The sequence below is a fragment of the Garra rufa genome, chromosome 15 (genome assembly GCF_049309525.1).
Source record: "Garra rufa chromosome 15, GarRuf1.0, whole genome shotgun sequence".
Taxonomy (NCBI): Eukaryota; Metazoa; Chordata; class Actinopteri; order Cypriniformes; family Cyprinidae; genus Garra; species Garra rufa.
In genome coordinates, this window is record NC_133375.1 from 20,149,824 (window position 1) to 20,167,282 (window position 17,459).

Sequence of the window (17,459 nt, forward strand, 5' to 3'; positions counted from 1 at the left end):
TATTTAAAAAAAAAAATCATCTTGTCTAGCTCTGTATGTACTCTGTGTAGAGATTAAAAAGTATATAAATTGTAAATGTTTTTAGAAAATAACCGATTGTTTCGCTAGATAAGACCCTTCTTCCTCAGCTAGGATCATTTTGAGCCCTTTCGAAGCTGCATTTAAACAGCATTTTAGAGGTTCAAACTCGGGGCACCATAGAAGTCCATTATATGGAGAGAAATCCTGAAATGTTTTCCTCAAAAAACATAATTTTTTTAAGATTGAAGAAAGAAAGGCATGAACATCTTGGATGACAAGGGGGTGAGTACATTGTCTGTAATTTTTTGTTCTGAAAGTGAACTAACAGACAACTAACATGCTTTAACAGACAATCTGTGTTTAAATGAGTTGGGAAGAAACAACACAGTGTTATGAATGGTGACCCATTTTTTAGGACTTTTGATAAGCGGGTGCACAATAGCACTCTGTTGTATCGTGGCTTGGAGGGCTGGCTGCCAAACTCAATGCCTCTTTGCTTCTGAGGCGAATCCTTCTGCTGATATCAATGGGAATTGTGGGGATTGTTGGCTAAGACACTGTGGGAATGTGACTGAAGTGATTTAGGTGTGAAAACGAATACCGTTACCGCTTTAGTGGTAACTTGGTTGTAGTGTAGTGTTTCGGAGGTGTTTAATTCACTAGAGTATATGCTCTAAATTCAAAGTAAATCTCTTGCTGTGTCATTTTTACACTTTGAATTTTCATTTAATCAGTGATGCTGCAGTGGGACGGAAAAATCTGGGACACTGTCTGCCTGATTTTTTTTTTATGCTTTGCTTGAAGTGGTTAGGATTAGGAAGCACAGGTGCACCATGGCACACACATGCACACAGACACACACACACTCATCAGCACACCCTATCAGTGTTGGAGGAACGTCATCAGAGTGTCTAAATAATTTTACGCTTCATTTGGGAATCTCACAGCATGCATTTCAGAAGCTGATTACTGCCTGTTACAAAAGGGCTTGCTGTTGTATTCATCTCTCTGCCAGAAGTGTACAATGAATTCTTTGATATTGATAATAATGTGTGAATGAACTTAAGTGTACTGTAACAAAAAGAATCATGGGAAGCGTTAGTTCACGTCCATAATAAAAACTTTCTGATAATTTACCCCCCCCCCCCCCATGTCATCCAAGAAGTTCATGTCTTTATTTCTTCAGTTGAAAAGAAATTAAGGTTTTTGAGGAAAACATTCCAGGATTTTTCTCCATGTAGTGGACTTCAATGGTGGCCAAAGAGTTGGAGGTCCAAATTGCAGTTTCAATGCAGCATCAAAGGTCTCTACATGATTCCAGCCAAGGAATAAGGGTCTTATCTAGCAAAACGATCATGCATTTTATAAAAAAATAACAATGTATATACTATAACTCTTCGATTCGTGTCTTCATACATTACGTAATCACGTTGGAAAGGTCACACGCATCCTTGATTTTTTTACTTTCTTTGCATGGTCGCTTTGTAAACACTTGCTCGGTACTTCCGCCTACGTCACACGTGACCTTTCCAACGTGATTACGCAATGTGCGAAGTCGAGCTATAGTGCAAGACAAGCATTTGTGGTTAAAAAAGTATATACATTTTATTTACTTAAAAAAAAACAGATCGTTTCGCTAGATAAGTTCCGTACAGTTTGGACCTTCAACCTGTTGAAGTTCACCATATGGAGAATGTTTACTTTAAAAACCTTAATTTCTTTTTGACTAAAGAAGGAAAGCCATAAACACCTTAGATGAAATGGGGGTGAGTAAATTATCAGGAATTTTTTTTATCTGGAAGCGAGCTAATCCTTTAAGGAACTGGGCTGATAATGCAAATGTTGTGGGTTCTGATCTAGTGGTTGACTGATATTGATATTTTAAGGTGATACTGATAACTAGAGAGCAAGGTTGCTGATATATATGTATTATAAGCTATTACAGTTTAATAAAGGAAGTTGAGATGTACACCTATACAGTGAAATTTAACTTTTTTTACACAATATTTAATAAATTCACACACACACACACACACACACACACACACACACTTGTTGGTATTGGTGGTTTACGGACTCTCCATTAGGCGTAATGGTTTTTACAAACTGTATTTTCTATCGCCCTAAACCAACTCTACTTCTAAGCCTACCCCTCACAGAAATCTTTGTCCATTATTAGATAACCCCCCCACACCATTTAGTATGTATTTTAAACATAGGCAGTGTTCTCATAAACCACCTTGACATTATAATATCTCTGTCATAACCATGTCATTAAATTTGTGTCCATGTAAACCAGCCAAACCAGTGCACACACACATATATGCTGGTTTCCATGCTTTATGGGGACATTCCATAGGTGTAATGGACCAAAGAAAGTCCCCACAAAGTCAAAATGTACTGGTATTACTATACTTGTGGAGACATTTTGTCCACATAATGTAGAAAATACCAGTACATGGACACACACACCCACGCACACAAAATAAAAACTAAAGGAAGTCAGTTTCCACATTCAAGTTTCTTTTTACTCTACTGCATATCTTTATTTTATCAAAGTGATGCATTTCATAATTGAAAGGTTTTCTGAATCTGTAACATTTTGGATTTTATATATAAAACTTTTGATTTTATAGTTCACGATTGCAAATTTATATCTCACAAATATGAGTTTTTAATTTTCTTCAGTTAAAACATTTTAATAATTGACCTTCCCAAAGATCTGCCCCCCTTTGTTTAAGTTGCTATGTCCGAAAGGTCTTGCCGCTCTCACGCCATGCATCATGTTCTTAAACAGTGAAAAATACTTTGCGGCGCAAAGAAGAAACTGACAACGCACCAACAGACAAGACAGAGCAGGTTACTTTTAATATGAAACAAAGCTTTTAATTTTCGTCAGATCCCTGTAGCGGCACATCAATTGCACAAAATAAACATGAATGAACATCAGAAGGAATATTGTTTCAACTGCAGAAAGACATCAGTACACACCATTTTTGAGGTTCAAGTTCACCAAGTTCACCAATGATAATCTACTCTCCTGTCTGGTTTGTTTGTCAGACAAAATGCGGATTCAGCGTGATGATTGATCAGACTGCCTGCCAATCAAACTTCCTGCAAAGTGTCAATTGTGACTTTCAAAATTGTGATATTTTACATATTATTTTTGTTCCATGTTGATAGCTTAAACAGTGTAACATGTTGCTAGCACAAAGGTTATGGTTTGACCCTAAGGGTAGTAGTGTAAATCTCTTCTCTGAGGTTGAAACATTTTCAATAGAGAGCCGAAACTGCATAAATTATCTATTGACAGGTCTGTTAGCAGACTTTGGAACTAGGGACACTTCTGTAAATTGTTCAAGCAGACGGAGTCATATGCAACTCAAAATGGCCAAATATCTGCCGATTCATTGACCCAGGCGAGATATTGATGTATGACTACTATCTAGGTGAAGGTTACTGTGAACTACACAATTACTCAGATTATGTCCTTAAGTAAGGCACTTCAGGTTAATGAGGAGACTGTGTGTTCAGTGACAAGTAATGATAGAGGTAATTGATTGGAGGTTCAGTCAGTGTGTGTAACTTGTGTGTAGCATCTCTCTCGCTCTCTCTCTCTCTCTCTCTCTCTCTCTCTCTCTCACACACACACACACACACACACACTGAGAGGAGTGTCTAAACAATCACCTGGTGCTTGTACAAAACCTCTCGTTGGAAAATAATCCTAAGTTGCACCTCATTTTCTGTTTTCTTTTCATCCTTTTGATCCTCGTCTCTCTCTCTCTCTCATCTCAGACATTCCTCGGCGGAGATCCGGAGACACTTCAGCGGGATCAGCCATGGTTCCCTGCCTCATCACAGACACAGTTACAGCGCCTCTGGCTCTTTCTGCCTTAACATAGTGAGTGCTGCACTTTCACTGGTAAATACTTGAATAGAATACAGCTCAGTAACTTCAAACTGATTCTGAACAAACAAATAGGCCATTCATAGATACATGGATGTATGTTTATAAACACTTTATACTGGATGTGGTAATGGGTGTGTAAATGTCTATCCCATCACATCTAATTTGATTCAAGGCGAGACACTGCAGGTGAATAGGGTAAAAAAATAACTAATAGTTATCATCGTACTTATTCAAATGATTGGTTACATTTGATAATTGCAAACAGTTTTTGTATTACAAGTTTTCTAAAATGTTAGGTTTAAATATGCAAATTAGGCATTATTTAATTAAATATGCACTAATTTGAATACATTTCTAGTACAAAAATCTAAACACTGGATCAGTAAATTCTTGTTTAATTTTTTTTGACATATGTGACCATGGACCACAAAACCAGTCTTAAGTCACTGGGGTATATTTGTAGCAATAGCCAAAAATACATTGTATGGGTCAAAATTATAGATTTTTCTTTTATGTCAAAAATCATTAGGAAATTAAGTAAAGATCATGTTACATTAAGATTTTTTGTAAAATTCCTACTGTAAACCTATCAAAATGTAATTTTTGATTAGTAATATGCATTGTTAAGAACTTAATTTGGACAACTTTAAAGGTGATTTTCTCAGTATTTAGATTTTTTTGCACCCTCAGATTCCAGATTTTCAAATAGATGTATCTCGGCCAAATATTGTCCTAAGCTTTCATATGATGTATACATCTCAGTTTTGTAAAATTTAACTTTATGATTGGTTTTGTGGTCCAGGGTCACATATTAGAGTCAAATGTTTTTACAGAGGGGATTTTAAAGGGGTCATCAGATGCCCATTTTCCACAAGTTAATATGATGCTTTAGGGTCCAAATGAAAAGTTTGTAATATACTTTGATTAAAAATTCTCTATGGTAGTGTAAAAAAAACACTAATTTTACCTGGTAAAAAATGCCTCTGTTCTCAGCAAGCGATATCAGTACCTGGCCCTTTAAATGATATGAACCTCTGCTCACCACGCCCCTCAGTTTTGTGGGCCGTGTCATTACATAGCACATGGGGTGTTGCGTAGACAACAGTTGGGGGTATAGTTGTATAGTTTGGGGAAAAATGGCACTTGGGGGGCTTTGAAGACACTGTACAACCCCATCCATTTAAAATTTTATTAAAAAAACGGAGTTGGAACCGAACCAAGATGACACCCGCAAAGAAGTTCGGCAATTACGGCTTATATTGGACGTGTCTGAATGGTTAGTAAACTTAATGTCACTTTGATTTATCTTTATATATACAGTACTGGCAGGGTAGAGTACTGAGAGAGATACGAACACAATGTGTTTACTGAGGTATAGAGACAAACGCGATGTGTTTATTGAGGTATAGAGCCGAACGCGATGTGTTTACTGAGGTAAAGCTGATTGAACAAGAGCAGAAAAGTGATCGGTTAGCATAACTTACCCCGTCCTTATATTGAAATACATAAATGTGAGTGTTATAATCTTTACTCATGCAGTTGCAGGCTGTAAACACTTTTGCAGGTATTGCGTTAACGTTACATCTTAATCATTAACAGACACCGTTTTAAACCATCTAGCGTTACAAAGCTAAGCTTTATACTGACCTTCGTTTATAAAGCAGTATGGTGAGAAATGATTCGCGTAAACATGAACCCATTTAGATAGATCAGCGGTCACATTCCCTCAGTGCTGTCAGTTTACTTCTCACTCACGGCGGGTCTATGCTAAAACACTACTGTCTATTAACTATCACAGGAGCGGCCTCTGTCTGTGTTGCGCCACAACGACAGGCATCTGAGAACGGCTCGATATGAGAAGAGGCAAATTATTTTACTTAATTAAAAGAAAACTACTGGGTGGATCTTTGTCATTCTAGGGTGGTTGTGTACACACACTCCCAACACACATTTCAGTTCAAACAGCTTGTAAAAAAAGTGCATGTGGCACCGGATGACCCCTTTAAGTTTCTTATTTTGTTACTCCATAATTCAGAAAAAACTTTGAACAGACAGAAGACCATGTATTTTTTTGCCATTTTTGGGGGAGTAGAATGTTCAAAATCAAGCTAATTGTATATGAACAAATCCCTTTGTAGATACCTTTAGGATATAGACAGGAATAAAAATGTAAAGTTTGGTGTGTATAAGTGCTACTGAAGTGGAGATTTATGGCTCAGTGTAGGAGAAAAACTCATTTTGAGAAAACGGCCTTTATGTAAAAATATGTATTGTAATTTAAATCTATTGACACAAATAGATAGGTGCTATAAAAGAAACACTTAACAGTGTCTTTGTGTGTTTTCTTTCCACTAGTCTGAAAAAACAACTGAAAAAAGCCCAAAATCTCAAATTTGACAGGTGCATGAAAAAAACAGCGTTTTTGCCTGCAGTGTCTCACCTTAATTTAAAAAGAAAAGAAGGTTTGTTTATATTTTATACTTCTTTCTAGAATACTGCTCTCTGATTGGTCAATCGTGGCATGCGTGCAGGATTTTGTATTATAATTTAATGAGTTAACTTAATTTTTTTTTATAAATGCAATAAATAAATAACGTTATTTGTAAAAATTCAATCTATATTATTTATAATTTGTATATAATATTTTATGTATAATTGCAAATATGTGACCCTGGACCACAAAACCAGTCTTACGTAGCATGGATATATTTGTAGCAATAGCCAAAAATACATTGTATGGGTCAAAATTAGAGATTTTTCTTTTATGCTAAAGAAAATTAAGATTATAAGTACAGATCATGTTCCATGAAGACCGTATATATATATATATATATATATATATATATATATATTAAAATTTAATTTTTGATTAGCAATATGCAATGCTAAGTGCTTCATTTGGACAACTTTAAAGACGATTTCCCCAATATTTAGATTTTTTTGCACCCTCAGATTCCAGATTTTCAAATTGTTGTATCTTGGCCAAATATGAACTATCAGTGGAAACCTTATTTATGTGGCTTTCAGATGATGTATAAATCTCAATTTCAGAAAATTGACCCTTATGACTGGTTTTGTGGTCCAGGGTCACATATGTAAATTAATTATATAATATTTAAATCAAATATAATAAATATATAATAAATATTAATTGCATTTATTTAATTTGTATACATTTTAAAAATGATATTACATTTTTAAAGCATTAGAAATTAATGGGAAGTTCAAAATGTTTGTGTGTGTGCACATACTTGTGGTTAAGCTCTAACCTGTGTGTGCTTCCTCTCTGCTGAAAATGGGTCAGAGCACAGGGTACCAGACCACTGCAGCTGGTGCCTTCCAGCTTACACACACACACACACACACACACACACTGTAATATCCATGGATTTTAGAAGCTGTTGACTTCATAGAAACATAATCTTTCCTATGATGTTTTCGCTTTTTTCATATAGACAGACTGCACTGGAAGGCAAATGATTATGTTATATTGAAAGATGAAAAACGGCTATTCTCGGGATTAAACACAGATTATACTTTAGTAATGTGTTAAAATGATTGATAAGTAGTCATAATGCTTTAATATTTGATAAATTCAGTTGTTTATGCATTGTAGAATCCTGATGTTTACACATATATCTTATAGCCTGATAAAACTTTAAATTTAGCATTAATTGCTTGTAAACTAATATTTTTAATCACTAGCATGGTGCAATTTTTATTTGCTAGTTAGGTATTTTATTATGGCTTCCCGTCTACATTATTGTTTAATAGTTTTAATGCTCTTTTTGACAGTGATCATATAATTTCTTCAACGTTTCTTAAAGTTGAGAGCAGAATATTGACTCATTGAATCATTTGATTTTAACTCATCCATTTTTTGACTTGATATGTGCCCCTGCTGTTTCGTCATAGCTAATAAGGGAAGTGGTTGTGATGTCACATCCTGCTTTTGGATGCCTGAAAAGATAGACTGCTTCATGCGGCTTAAACCTATTAAGGAAGAGTTGTGTAGAAACAAGTCGTTTTTATTTCCGGGCAACGCCATCTTGTCAGTTGCCTTGTAGGTTGTTTGCAAGAAGCTTTACGTGAGTATTTTCTTTCATCCTTTTTTGGATGCACTTGTTCTGTCTGCTGTTTGTTGGTTGCGTTCAGTTGATAGATGCAGAAATGAAACTCTTAAGTTAAATTTGCACATTGCACACAGCCTGGGTGGGTTATATTAAGCTTGATGGTGTTGAGTATAGATCAGGAACTTATTTGTGGTGGCTTCCATGTTTCAAAAAGCACAGTTAGGCCTCAGGATGAGAAACTTACATTTAAGCTTGTGTATTAAATGATGCAATTTTATGAAACAGTTTTATTTTTTATCTTAGTAATGTGTTGCATTCAAATGTTGTTTTGCTTTTTTGTTTCCCATCACGGCTTTTGAGTGAATGGGGTTAGATGATCTCCATGTCAGTGTTCATCAACAATTACCCTCTGCTCTTCCCTTGTCGTCTGCTGATGATGTACACAAACCACACAGCAAAAAATAGTTTGAGCAGTTGCTATATTTAAATCCAAAGGTTTTTCACAGTTACGGTATTCATGTTCAAACTTTGTTCTACCCCAGACAAACACTAGAGATATAAGCACCTGCTATGCAAAAATCTATGTATACCTGTTTCCACCATAGAGTAAAATAATTAAATAATACAATTTATACCTTAATTTTTCACAACTGTGACTTTTCTTTACACACTTGTGACTATATCTTACTATTGCAACGTTATTTTAGTGTTATAACTTTATTTCTCCAATTACGGTTTTATTTCTTACTTTTACAACTTTTACTATTTTTCACTGTTGTGACAGTTTCTTATAACGGCAAAGTAATATGCCATTGCAACCTCATATCCCTTAATTGCATTTTATTTCTTTTTAATGGCTTTATTTCTTTTGCAACTTTCTCGCAATTGCAAATTTATTTCCCACTGTTGTGACTGTTTCTTACAATTGCAAATTTATTTCCCACTGTTGTGACTGTTTCTTACTATTGCAAATTTGTTTCATGCTATTGCAACTTTATATCTCGCAGTTGTTACCATTACTACTTCTTTTCTCATTTGCGACTTTCTCACTTTTTAACTTTATTTCTTGTAATTGTGATTTTATTTTCCACTATTATGACTGTTTCTCGTAATTGCAGTTATATCATGTTATAGCAACCTCATATCTCTCATTTGTGACTTCATTTCTCTGTTATGAGTTTAATTCTTTTGCAACTTTCTCGCAATTGTTAATTTATTTCATGCTATTGCATCTTTCGCAGTTGTGGCTTTATTTCTCTATTACGATTTTATTTCTTTTGCAACTTTCCTGCAATTACAAATTTATTTCCCACTGTTGTGACTGTTTTTCACAATTGCAAATTTGTTTCATGCTATTGCAACTTTATATCTCGCCGTTTTTACCATAACAACTTCATTTCTCATTTGCGACTTTCTCACTTTTGCAACTTTATTTCTTGTAATTGTGCTTTTATTTCTCACCATTATGACTGTTTCTCGTAATTGCAAAGTTATATCATGCTATAGCAAACTCATATCTCTCATTTGTGACTTTGTTTTTGTCACGAGAGAATGAGGAGGTCTGGGTCCAGGTGCAGGGAAGAGATAGTTTAATAAAATAATAACAAATTAAACAAACAAAACAAAAAGCCAACACGGCAGAACACAACATAAACTCAAAAAGCCAACACGGCAGAACACAACATAAACTCAAATGAACCAAACAGAGAACAAGGTCTAAGGCCAGGATAAACAGGAACACAGATCAAACAGACAGTAGACATAAGACAATGCAACCATGAAGCAGGAGAGAAAGGTGAGAGTATTTAAAGACCAGATAATAGTGAACAGATGTGAGTGAATCAGTGCTAATGACAAAGACAGGTGAATGCAATCAGGAAGTGCAGTGTAGGAACAGCGACCTCAGGAGGCTGAGGGGAACCCCGCAGCCCAGAGTCATGACAGTTTTTCTATTACGAGTTTATTTCTTTTGCAACTTTCTCATAATTGTTCATTTATTTCCCACTGTTGTGACTGTTTTTCACAATTGCAAATTAGTTTCATGCTATTGCAACTTTATATCTCGCAGTTTTTACCATAACAACTTCATTTCTCATTTGCGACTTTCTCACTTTTGCAACTTTATTTCTCAATTGTGATTTGATTTTCCACTATTATGACTGTTTCTCGTAATTGCAGTTATATTATGCTATTTGCAACCTCATCTCTCAACAACTTTATTTCTCATTTTTGCAACATTCTTGCAATTGCGAATTTATTTACCACTGTTGTAAATGTTTTTCGCAATTGCAAATTTATTTCATGCTATTGCAACTTTATATCTTGTCACTTTTACCATTACAACTTAATTTCTCATTTGCGAATTTCTCACTTTTGCAACTTTATTTCTTGTAATTGTGATTTTATTTTCCACTATTATGACTGTTTCTTGTAATTGAAGTTATATCATTCAATTGCAACCTCATCTCTCAATGACTTTATTTCTCATTTTTGCAACATTCTCACAATTGCTAATTTATTTCCCACTGTTGTAAATGTTTTTCGCAATTGCAAATTTATTTCATGCTATTGCAACTTTATATCTTGCAGTTGTGACTTTATTTTTTGACTTTATTTCTCATTTGTTACTTTCTCCCTTTATTTCTCGTAATTGTGATTTGATTTCCAACTATATCATTGTTATATCATGCTATTGCAACCTCATATCTCTCATTTGTGACGTTATTTCTCTGTTACGAGTTTATTTTTTTTGCAACTTTCTCGCAAATGTTAATTTATTTCCTACAATTGTGACTTTCTCTCAATTGCTAATTTATTTCATGCTATTGCAACTTTTTATCTTGCAGTTGTAACTTTGTTACCATCACGACCTTATTTCTCATTTGCGACTTTCTCACTTTTGCAACTTTATTTCTCGTAATTGTGATTTTATTTCCCACTGTTATGACAGTTTCTTGTAATTGCAATTATATCATGCTATTGGAACCTCATATCTCTCAATTGCGACTTTATTTATTTTTTACAAATTTATTTCTTACTTTTGCAACTTTCATGCAATTTGAAATTTATTTCCCAACTATTGTGACTGTTTCTCACAATTGCAAATTTATTTTATACTATTGCATCTTTATATCTCACAGTTGTGACTTTTTTTTACTATTACGAGTTACGACTTTATTTCTAATTTCTCACAATTGCAAATTTATTTCCCAGTAATGTGAATTTTTCTCACAATTGCAAATTTATTTCATGCTATTGCAACTTTATATTTCTTATTTGCGACTTTTTCACTTTTGCAACTTTATGTCTCGTAATTTTGATTTTATTTCCCACTATTTCTCATAATCGCAAAGTAGCATATCATGCTATTGCAACCTCATATGTCTCAAATGCGTGACGGACAATGGCGGACAATTTTTGGTTAACGCGACCTCTGGAAGGACCATACCTAACCTTGGCCCTGAACTCAACCATCACAGAAATCGTACAAAATCGTACAAGTAAGGTCATGAAATACGTACAAATTGGCCATGAGATAGTTGACTTTTTCCTCATTTGCGACTTTCTCACTTTTGCAACTTTATCTCTTGAAATTGCGATACCATTTCGGTAACACTTTACAATAAGGTTCATTAGTTAAACATTAGTTAATGTATTAACTAACATGAACTAACCATGAGCAATACATTAGTTACTGTATTTACTAATCTTCATTAACGTTAGTTAACGGAAATACAGTTGTTCATTGTTTGTTCATGTTAGTTCACGCTGCATTAACTAATGTTAACAAGATTTTAATAATGTATTAGTAAATGTTGAAATTAATATTAACAAAGATTAATAAATGCTGTATAAGTGCAGTTCATTATTAGTTCATGTTAACTAATGTGGTTAACTAATGTTAACTAATGAACCTTATTGTAAAGTGTTACCTTTATTTCTTATTGTTGTGACTATTTCTCACAGTTGCAACTAAATTTCTCACTTTTGAAATGTCTCACAACTGTGATTTTAAAGGTCCTCAGTTTTTTGCATTTGTTTGTTTAATATTTTGTAACTATATCTCCTGTATCGCAAAGTATAAAGTTTATTTTATCTGTTCTCACAATTGCCCTGTTTATTTTTTACTCTGAGGTTGAAACGGGCTTCCAAAAAGGATCAGATGAAATGAGATAACTTAGACAGTAGTGTTTTCCTTAAAATTCCTTGATGAAAGGCCGCAGACGCATGCTTTTAATTATGTAACAAAATTATCTAGATTGATTGATTGTTTATTGATGTCTCCTGTGATGAGATTCAACATCTATAACCTTTAGATGCTTTTAAAGGTGTGTAAATATGATACTTCATTTTGTGTTTTATCAGAATTGTTATAGGAAGTCCTTGTGTTATAAGGGCATGTTTAAGATAACTGATAATGTTGTTGTACAACACTTTGCAAGAGATAAAAATGTTGGAGTGACATTACATAACCAGCTGCTTGTCACAGATCAGGCAGGAACACACGAACAACGACGTAAATAAAAGACGTACATTTAATAAATCCAAAGGGAAACAGGCAGACACAGGAACACGGAGTGGTAACATTAAAGACCGACAAGAATACAGGGGAAAACACACACCTTAAATAGACAGACTGATTACAACATCCAGGTGACAACAATGAGGGAGAAACCAAAACACTCAGAACTGCGGGGGAAAATGGGAGAAACCAACATGAAAGTCCGGGGGTGTGACACTGCTAGGGTTATCATAAAGTTAGACTTTATTAAACCCTTTATTTGACATGCTTTGGTCTCTTTCCACAGGCTAACATTAGTTTGAAGGTTTAATTTGTCCAATAGCCTTCTGATTAATCTATTTCTATGGAACATCTCAAGAGATCACAGCCTCTCAAAGGACTGCAGCAGTTACGTTGATTATCTTCAGCAGGTCTGGAGCTGTCTGCCTCAAGTCACGACAAAACACGCTCTGTTCCACTCTGACTTTGCTAAAAGAGGGATACAACTGTAGGCAATGCATTTTTTACTGCTATGGTCTGAACATGTCATCAGCTTTGAAATGATTTATTGCTTCCTAACAGCCTCCTTCTTTGTTTCATTGTTTTATGGAGGTCATGGAGCATTCTAGTTCTCTGTGTGTGTGTTTTTATTTCAGACATTTCATTAGTTGGTATAGAGGGAGATTAAAAGCATGTCTTATTTGATAGACAACAAATATTGAATGGATTGAATGCTTTAGTGTCAAGAAAAAATACAGTAGAGATGCATTCAGAGTAGACTTTTTTATGAAGGTTTTTAGCCTCTGTTTGCTGCCACTAATTCTGAGTTTTACATTTTCTTTTCTTTTATCATTTTATAGGTTTTTATTTCACATTTTTAGAGGCTATTTTTTTTATCTATGAGGCTGTAGAATGAAGTCTACCTTTTTATACTTTTCACTTTTTTTGTTTTATATTATTACGATTATCTCTCAAATGGACAAGGTGATCTCTTCTAAACACTTTTATGTCTGTATACTTAAAAAAATATAGGTTCTTTATTGGCATCTATGGTTCCATGAAGAACCCTTAACCATAGAACCTTTTCATTCCACAAAAAGTTAAGAAAATGTTCTTCACAATAAGAAAAATGACTCAAAAAACTGTTCACTGAAAGGTTCTTTGGGGAACCCAAAATGGCACTGATGCAAACCCTTATTTTTAGGAGTGCAACCAAGGGGTTTTCATAATACCTGGACCTGGATACTACCAAAGAGCTAATTTTATGATCGTTATCTTTATTTGATTGTATATCCTGGTTTGCTTTACAGCCTCAGTCATATGAAGCAGTTGAGCCAGTTGACCTGGATGAGTTCCTGATGTCACAGATGCGCAGTGGAGATGCCGAGCTCATGCAGGAGCTGGGGGAGTTTCCTGACGATGACCTGGAGGTGGAGCTGGTGGAGAGGGAATGTAGAACCATCCGCCCCTCTGTCCCTGAGGAAGGGTAGGTACTGGATGCTCCCTGTTGGGGTTGAGAAGGTCATCTAGACAAATATTTTTGTGCTGACTTGAGCAGTTGTGTTGTGACTGTAATGCAATGTAGCAGGGGCATTTCCTCCGAGGAGGCAAGAGAGGCAGGGTTTTCTCAAAATATTGGATGAGAAAAAAATGTGTATTACAAAAATAAAACAATGTAAATAATACAAAATATTAGGTAAAGTTACAGCGGGAGTCTGCGTCTCTCTCGCCTCCCCTGAGCCCATTGAGTTTTAACAGAAGCCCTAAGGCCCTGATCACATAGAACGTGTTTTTTAGGACTGAAAACGTGAGACACAATGCACTGCCTTTCTTTGGTGAATTTTAAAAAAGAGCAGTGTGCTGCATTTTTATTTATGTGGCTAGGAAATGACCAAAATAGCTGTCCTGTCAGTCTAATCAACGGATTATAGTGTGAGCGCTCTAAAATCTTTGGTTTTTGCTGTTAAGTAAACTGTCATATTAGCAGAAACCTTAAAAAATACAGCTCCGGGTTACCCGCGACAGACACCAAAAGTTTTCCATTATTGCAGTCTCCGGACTTTTGACAAAAAACGCGAATGACGACGGGCGTTTTTCTGCTCAGAGTTGCTTTTTTTCAACCTCAGGCGCTTGGAGCGCTCATTCAAAAATGCGAGGCGCAGCAGGCCGCTAAAACACGAGGCGTCCGGAGCGCATAAGCAGCGTGCAAAATGCTCACTGCCAACAGAAAACAATTCAGAAAAGGCGCCTTTCACTGCAAAAGACGTGTTCTGTCTGATCGGGGCCAAAAGCTTGTTGGGGGTAACATACTAGTAACTTGATAATCATGCCAGAAACATGCTAATAACTTGCTAATCAAGTTAACAACATGCTAGTTACATGCTAATAATTTTAACAACATGCTAATAACATGCTAACATGCTAGTAACTTGGTAAGTATGCTAACAACATGTTAGTAACATGCTAATCATGTTAATAACATGCTAGTAACCTGTTAATCATGCTAACAACATGCTAGTAACATGTTAATCATGCTAGAATCATGCAAGTAACTTGCTAATAATGCTAACAACATGCTAATAACATGTTAACATGCTAGTAACTTGCTAATCGTGCTAACAACATGCTAGTAACTTGTTAATCATCTTAACAACTTGCTAGTATCATGTTAATCATGCTAGTAACTTGTTAATCATACTAGCAACACTGAATAACAAGCTAGCAACATGCTAGTAATTTGCTTATCACTACTACAACATGCTAGTAATTTGCTAATCATGCTAGAAACTAGATGCTAGCAGCTTGTTAATCATGCTAACAATATGCTAACAACATGATAACATGCTTTCTCAAATCTTGACAAACATTTTTTTATCGACTATTACTTTTTTCTGTATTTTTCTGTATCTGTTGATCAAATAAATGGAACCTTGATAATCATAAGAGACTTCTTTAAAAAACACAAACATCTTACTGATCCCAAACTTTGGAATGGCAGTGCACATACAAATAAAATAATCTTCTGTAAACTCTGAGTGTTGTTATAATGTGTGCATTTGTGTGTCTCCAGAGTTGAGCTGGATTCTCATGTGAGGGATTGTGTTCAGAGTTACACGCAGCCTTGGCTGGTGGTAAGCAGAAGGTAAATTCCCAGACCTCATTTCCTGTCCATCCCCAGGGCAGAATTTTAAATATTCAGTTCAAATATTCAAAAATCATAACTCAACGAAATGGCACCCGACCAGACACGCAGATATTATAATACTGTTGTGTTTGTTTTGTTTTTGTGTTTCTGATTTTCAGATCTCAGGGTTATGGATGGATTGCGTACTCCGAGAGGCAGGACGCTAACAGACTATTACAAAGGCAGACGTTTGAGTCCGACGTTCAGCCTGACAAACAAGAACAAGTAGTAAGCACACTTTATAAAACCTTTCCTTTTTATAACAACAAAGCAGGAAACAAAGGATTTTTATTCACATTGCTATTAATGTCACTCAAGGACGCCACCCAACCCCACGGATGCTTATATTCCTTTTTTTTTAATTATATTTAAGCCTCTAAAGTGTGTCACCACCCATCCCTTTATGCATGCTCATTCCCTGCCATAAAACACATACAAAGCAAATTCATTTCCTTTTAATAACAAGTAAACAGATGAAAAGAATAAGCCGGAAAATAAGCAGAATCTTTCTCCCAGGTATTTTCTTTTTCTTTTTCTCCCCATGACCACCATCTTGGCTCCATCCCATCTCTGTTTGTCAGGGTCCAGGGACATAATGAGGCATGAATATTCATTCTGTCCCGACTCCTTCCGTCCCAATGCAGCTTTGCCAAGACTTAATTATCAAAACCACAAAGATTTGTTTCACTCCATGTATTTTTAATGAGTTTAGACTGAGAATCTGCAGGAACACCAAGATCCTCTCTCAGTTTTGGATCCTTTAAAGGGCCTCTGCATTCACTGCAGGGGTTATTAGCAATCCAGAGGAGTACTAAATGTCCCGCTAGCCAGCTCTGTTCTGTGATGTGTGTCTTTAAGCAAGTAGATTAAGAATACAAATGATACGGGAAGGTCTATCCCACAGGCTAGACGCAATGTATCATGGGAAGCCTGCATGATGCCTACTATCAGAGCCGGTGCATATGGTTCTTATATTTGGTGATTAACAGAAATCTCTCCTAGGGTTTTGAGAATTCATCCATCTCAGAGGCTTATGGTCTTCCTGGAAAAAGGCATTAGTTTCAGAACTATACAGAGATCCTCGGCTCTAAATCACGTGTAGTTATGTGGCAGAAGAGCAAGTGAAGTTAGGGAGGCATTGCCAGTTCAGTTAGTAATCACAAAAGCATATAAAATGAACTATTTTCCAGGCTTATGTTGTTTGTGAATACTGACTGAGCTGTAAATTCCTCCTTAACTTCATTCGCTCCTTTGCCACATAACTACATGTGAATTAGAGCAGTGAAGGAAGTTAAGAAGGCTTTGCAAGGTCCGTTAGAAATCGTAAAAGACAACTTGGAAAATAGTTAATTCTATGTGCTGCTTTTGTTTTTCATTTTACTTTTGACAAAGAATTGTAGAGTCAACTAATGAAAGTGAATTAATGAATTGAACCTGAGCTTTTATCTTGTATATGTGACTGAGAATATATGCTCGCAATAGGCAAATTAGGAAATGATCTTGAGTGTGAGTGTTTATTTTGCTAGGCAATGGTTTTTCAAACTTTTTAATGCCAAGTATTAAAATGCAAAACTTTTTCTAGATATTTTAAAATTTTCTTTTCATTATTTTTCTTTTCTTTTATAAATATATATTTACTTTTCTTTTATAAATATAATTATAAACATTTAAACATGTGTCAAATGTGAACAGTCCTTATTTTTGTTATTGAGTATAAATGTTGCATTTTATTTTATTTTATTTATAAATATGTATTTTCTTTTATAG

The 17,459-nt window shown here is 35.2% G+C and overlaps 1 protein-coding gene across 1 annotated transcript in view; it reads left to right on the forward strand.

Moving 5' to 3' along the window:
• Positions 1-17,459, forward strand: part of dock8 (dedicator of cytokinesis 8) — a 60,169-nt gene that overhangs the window by 12,996 nt on the left and 29,714 nt on the right. The window contains exons 2-5 of the mRNA XM_073819825.1: positions 3,820-3,925; positions 13,819-13,994; positions 15,579-15,650; positions 15,812-15,920. Of these exons, the coding sequence (XP_073675926.1) occupies positions 3,820-3,925; positions 13,819-13,994; positions 15,579-15,650; positions 15,812-15,920 (463 nt within the window). The remainder of the gene's footprint in view (positions 1-3,819; positions 3,926-13,818; positions 13,995-15,578; positions 15,651-15,811; positions 15,921-17,459) is intronic.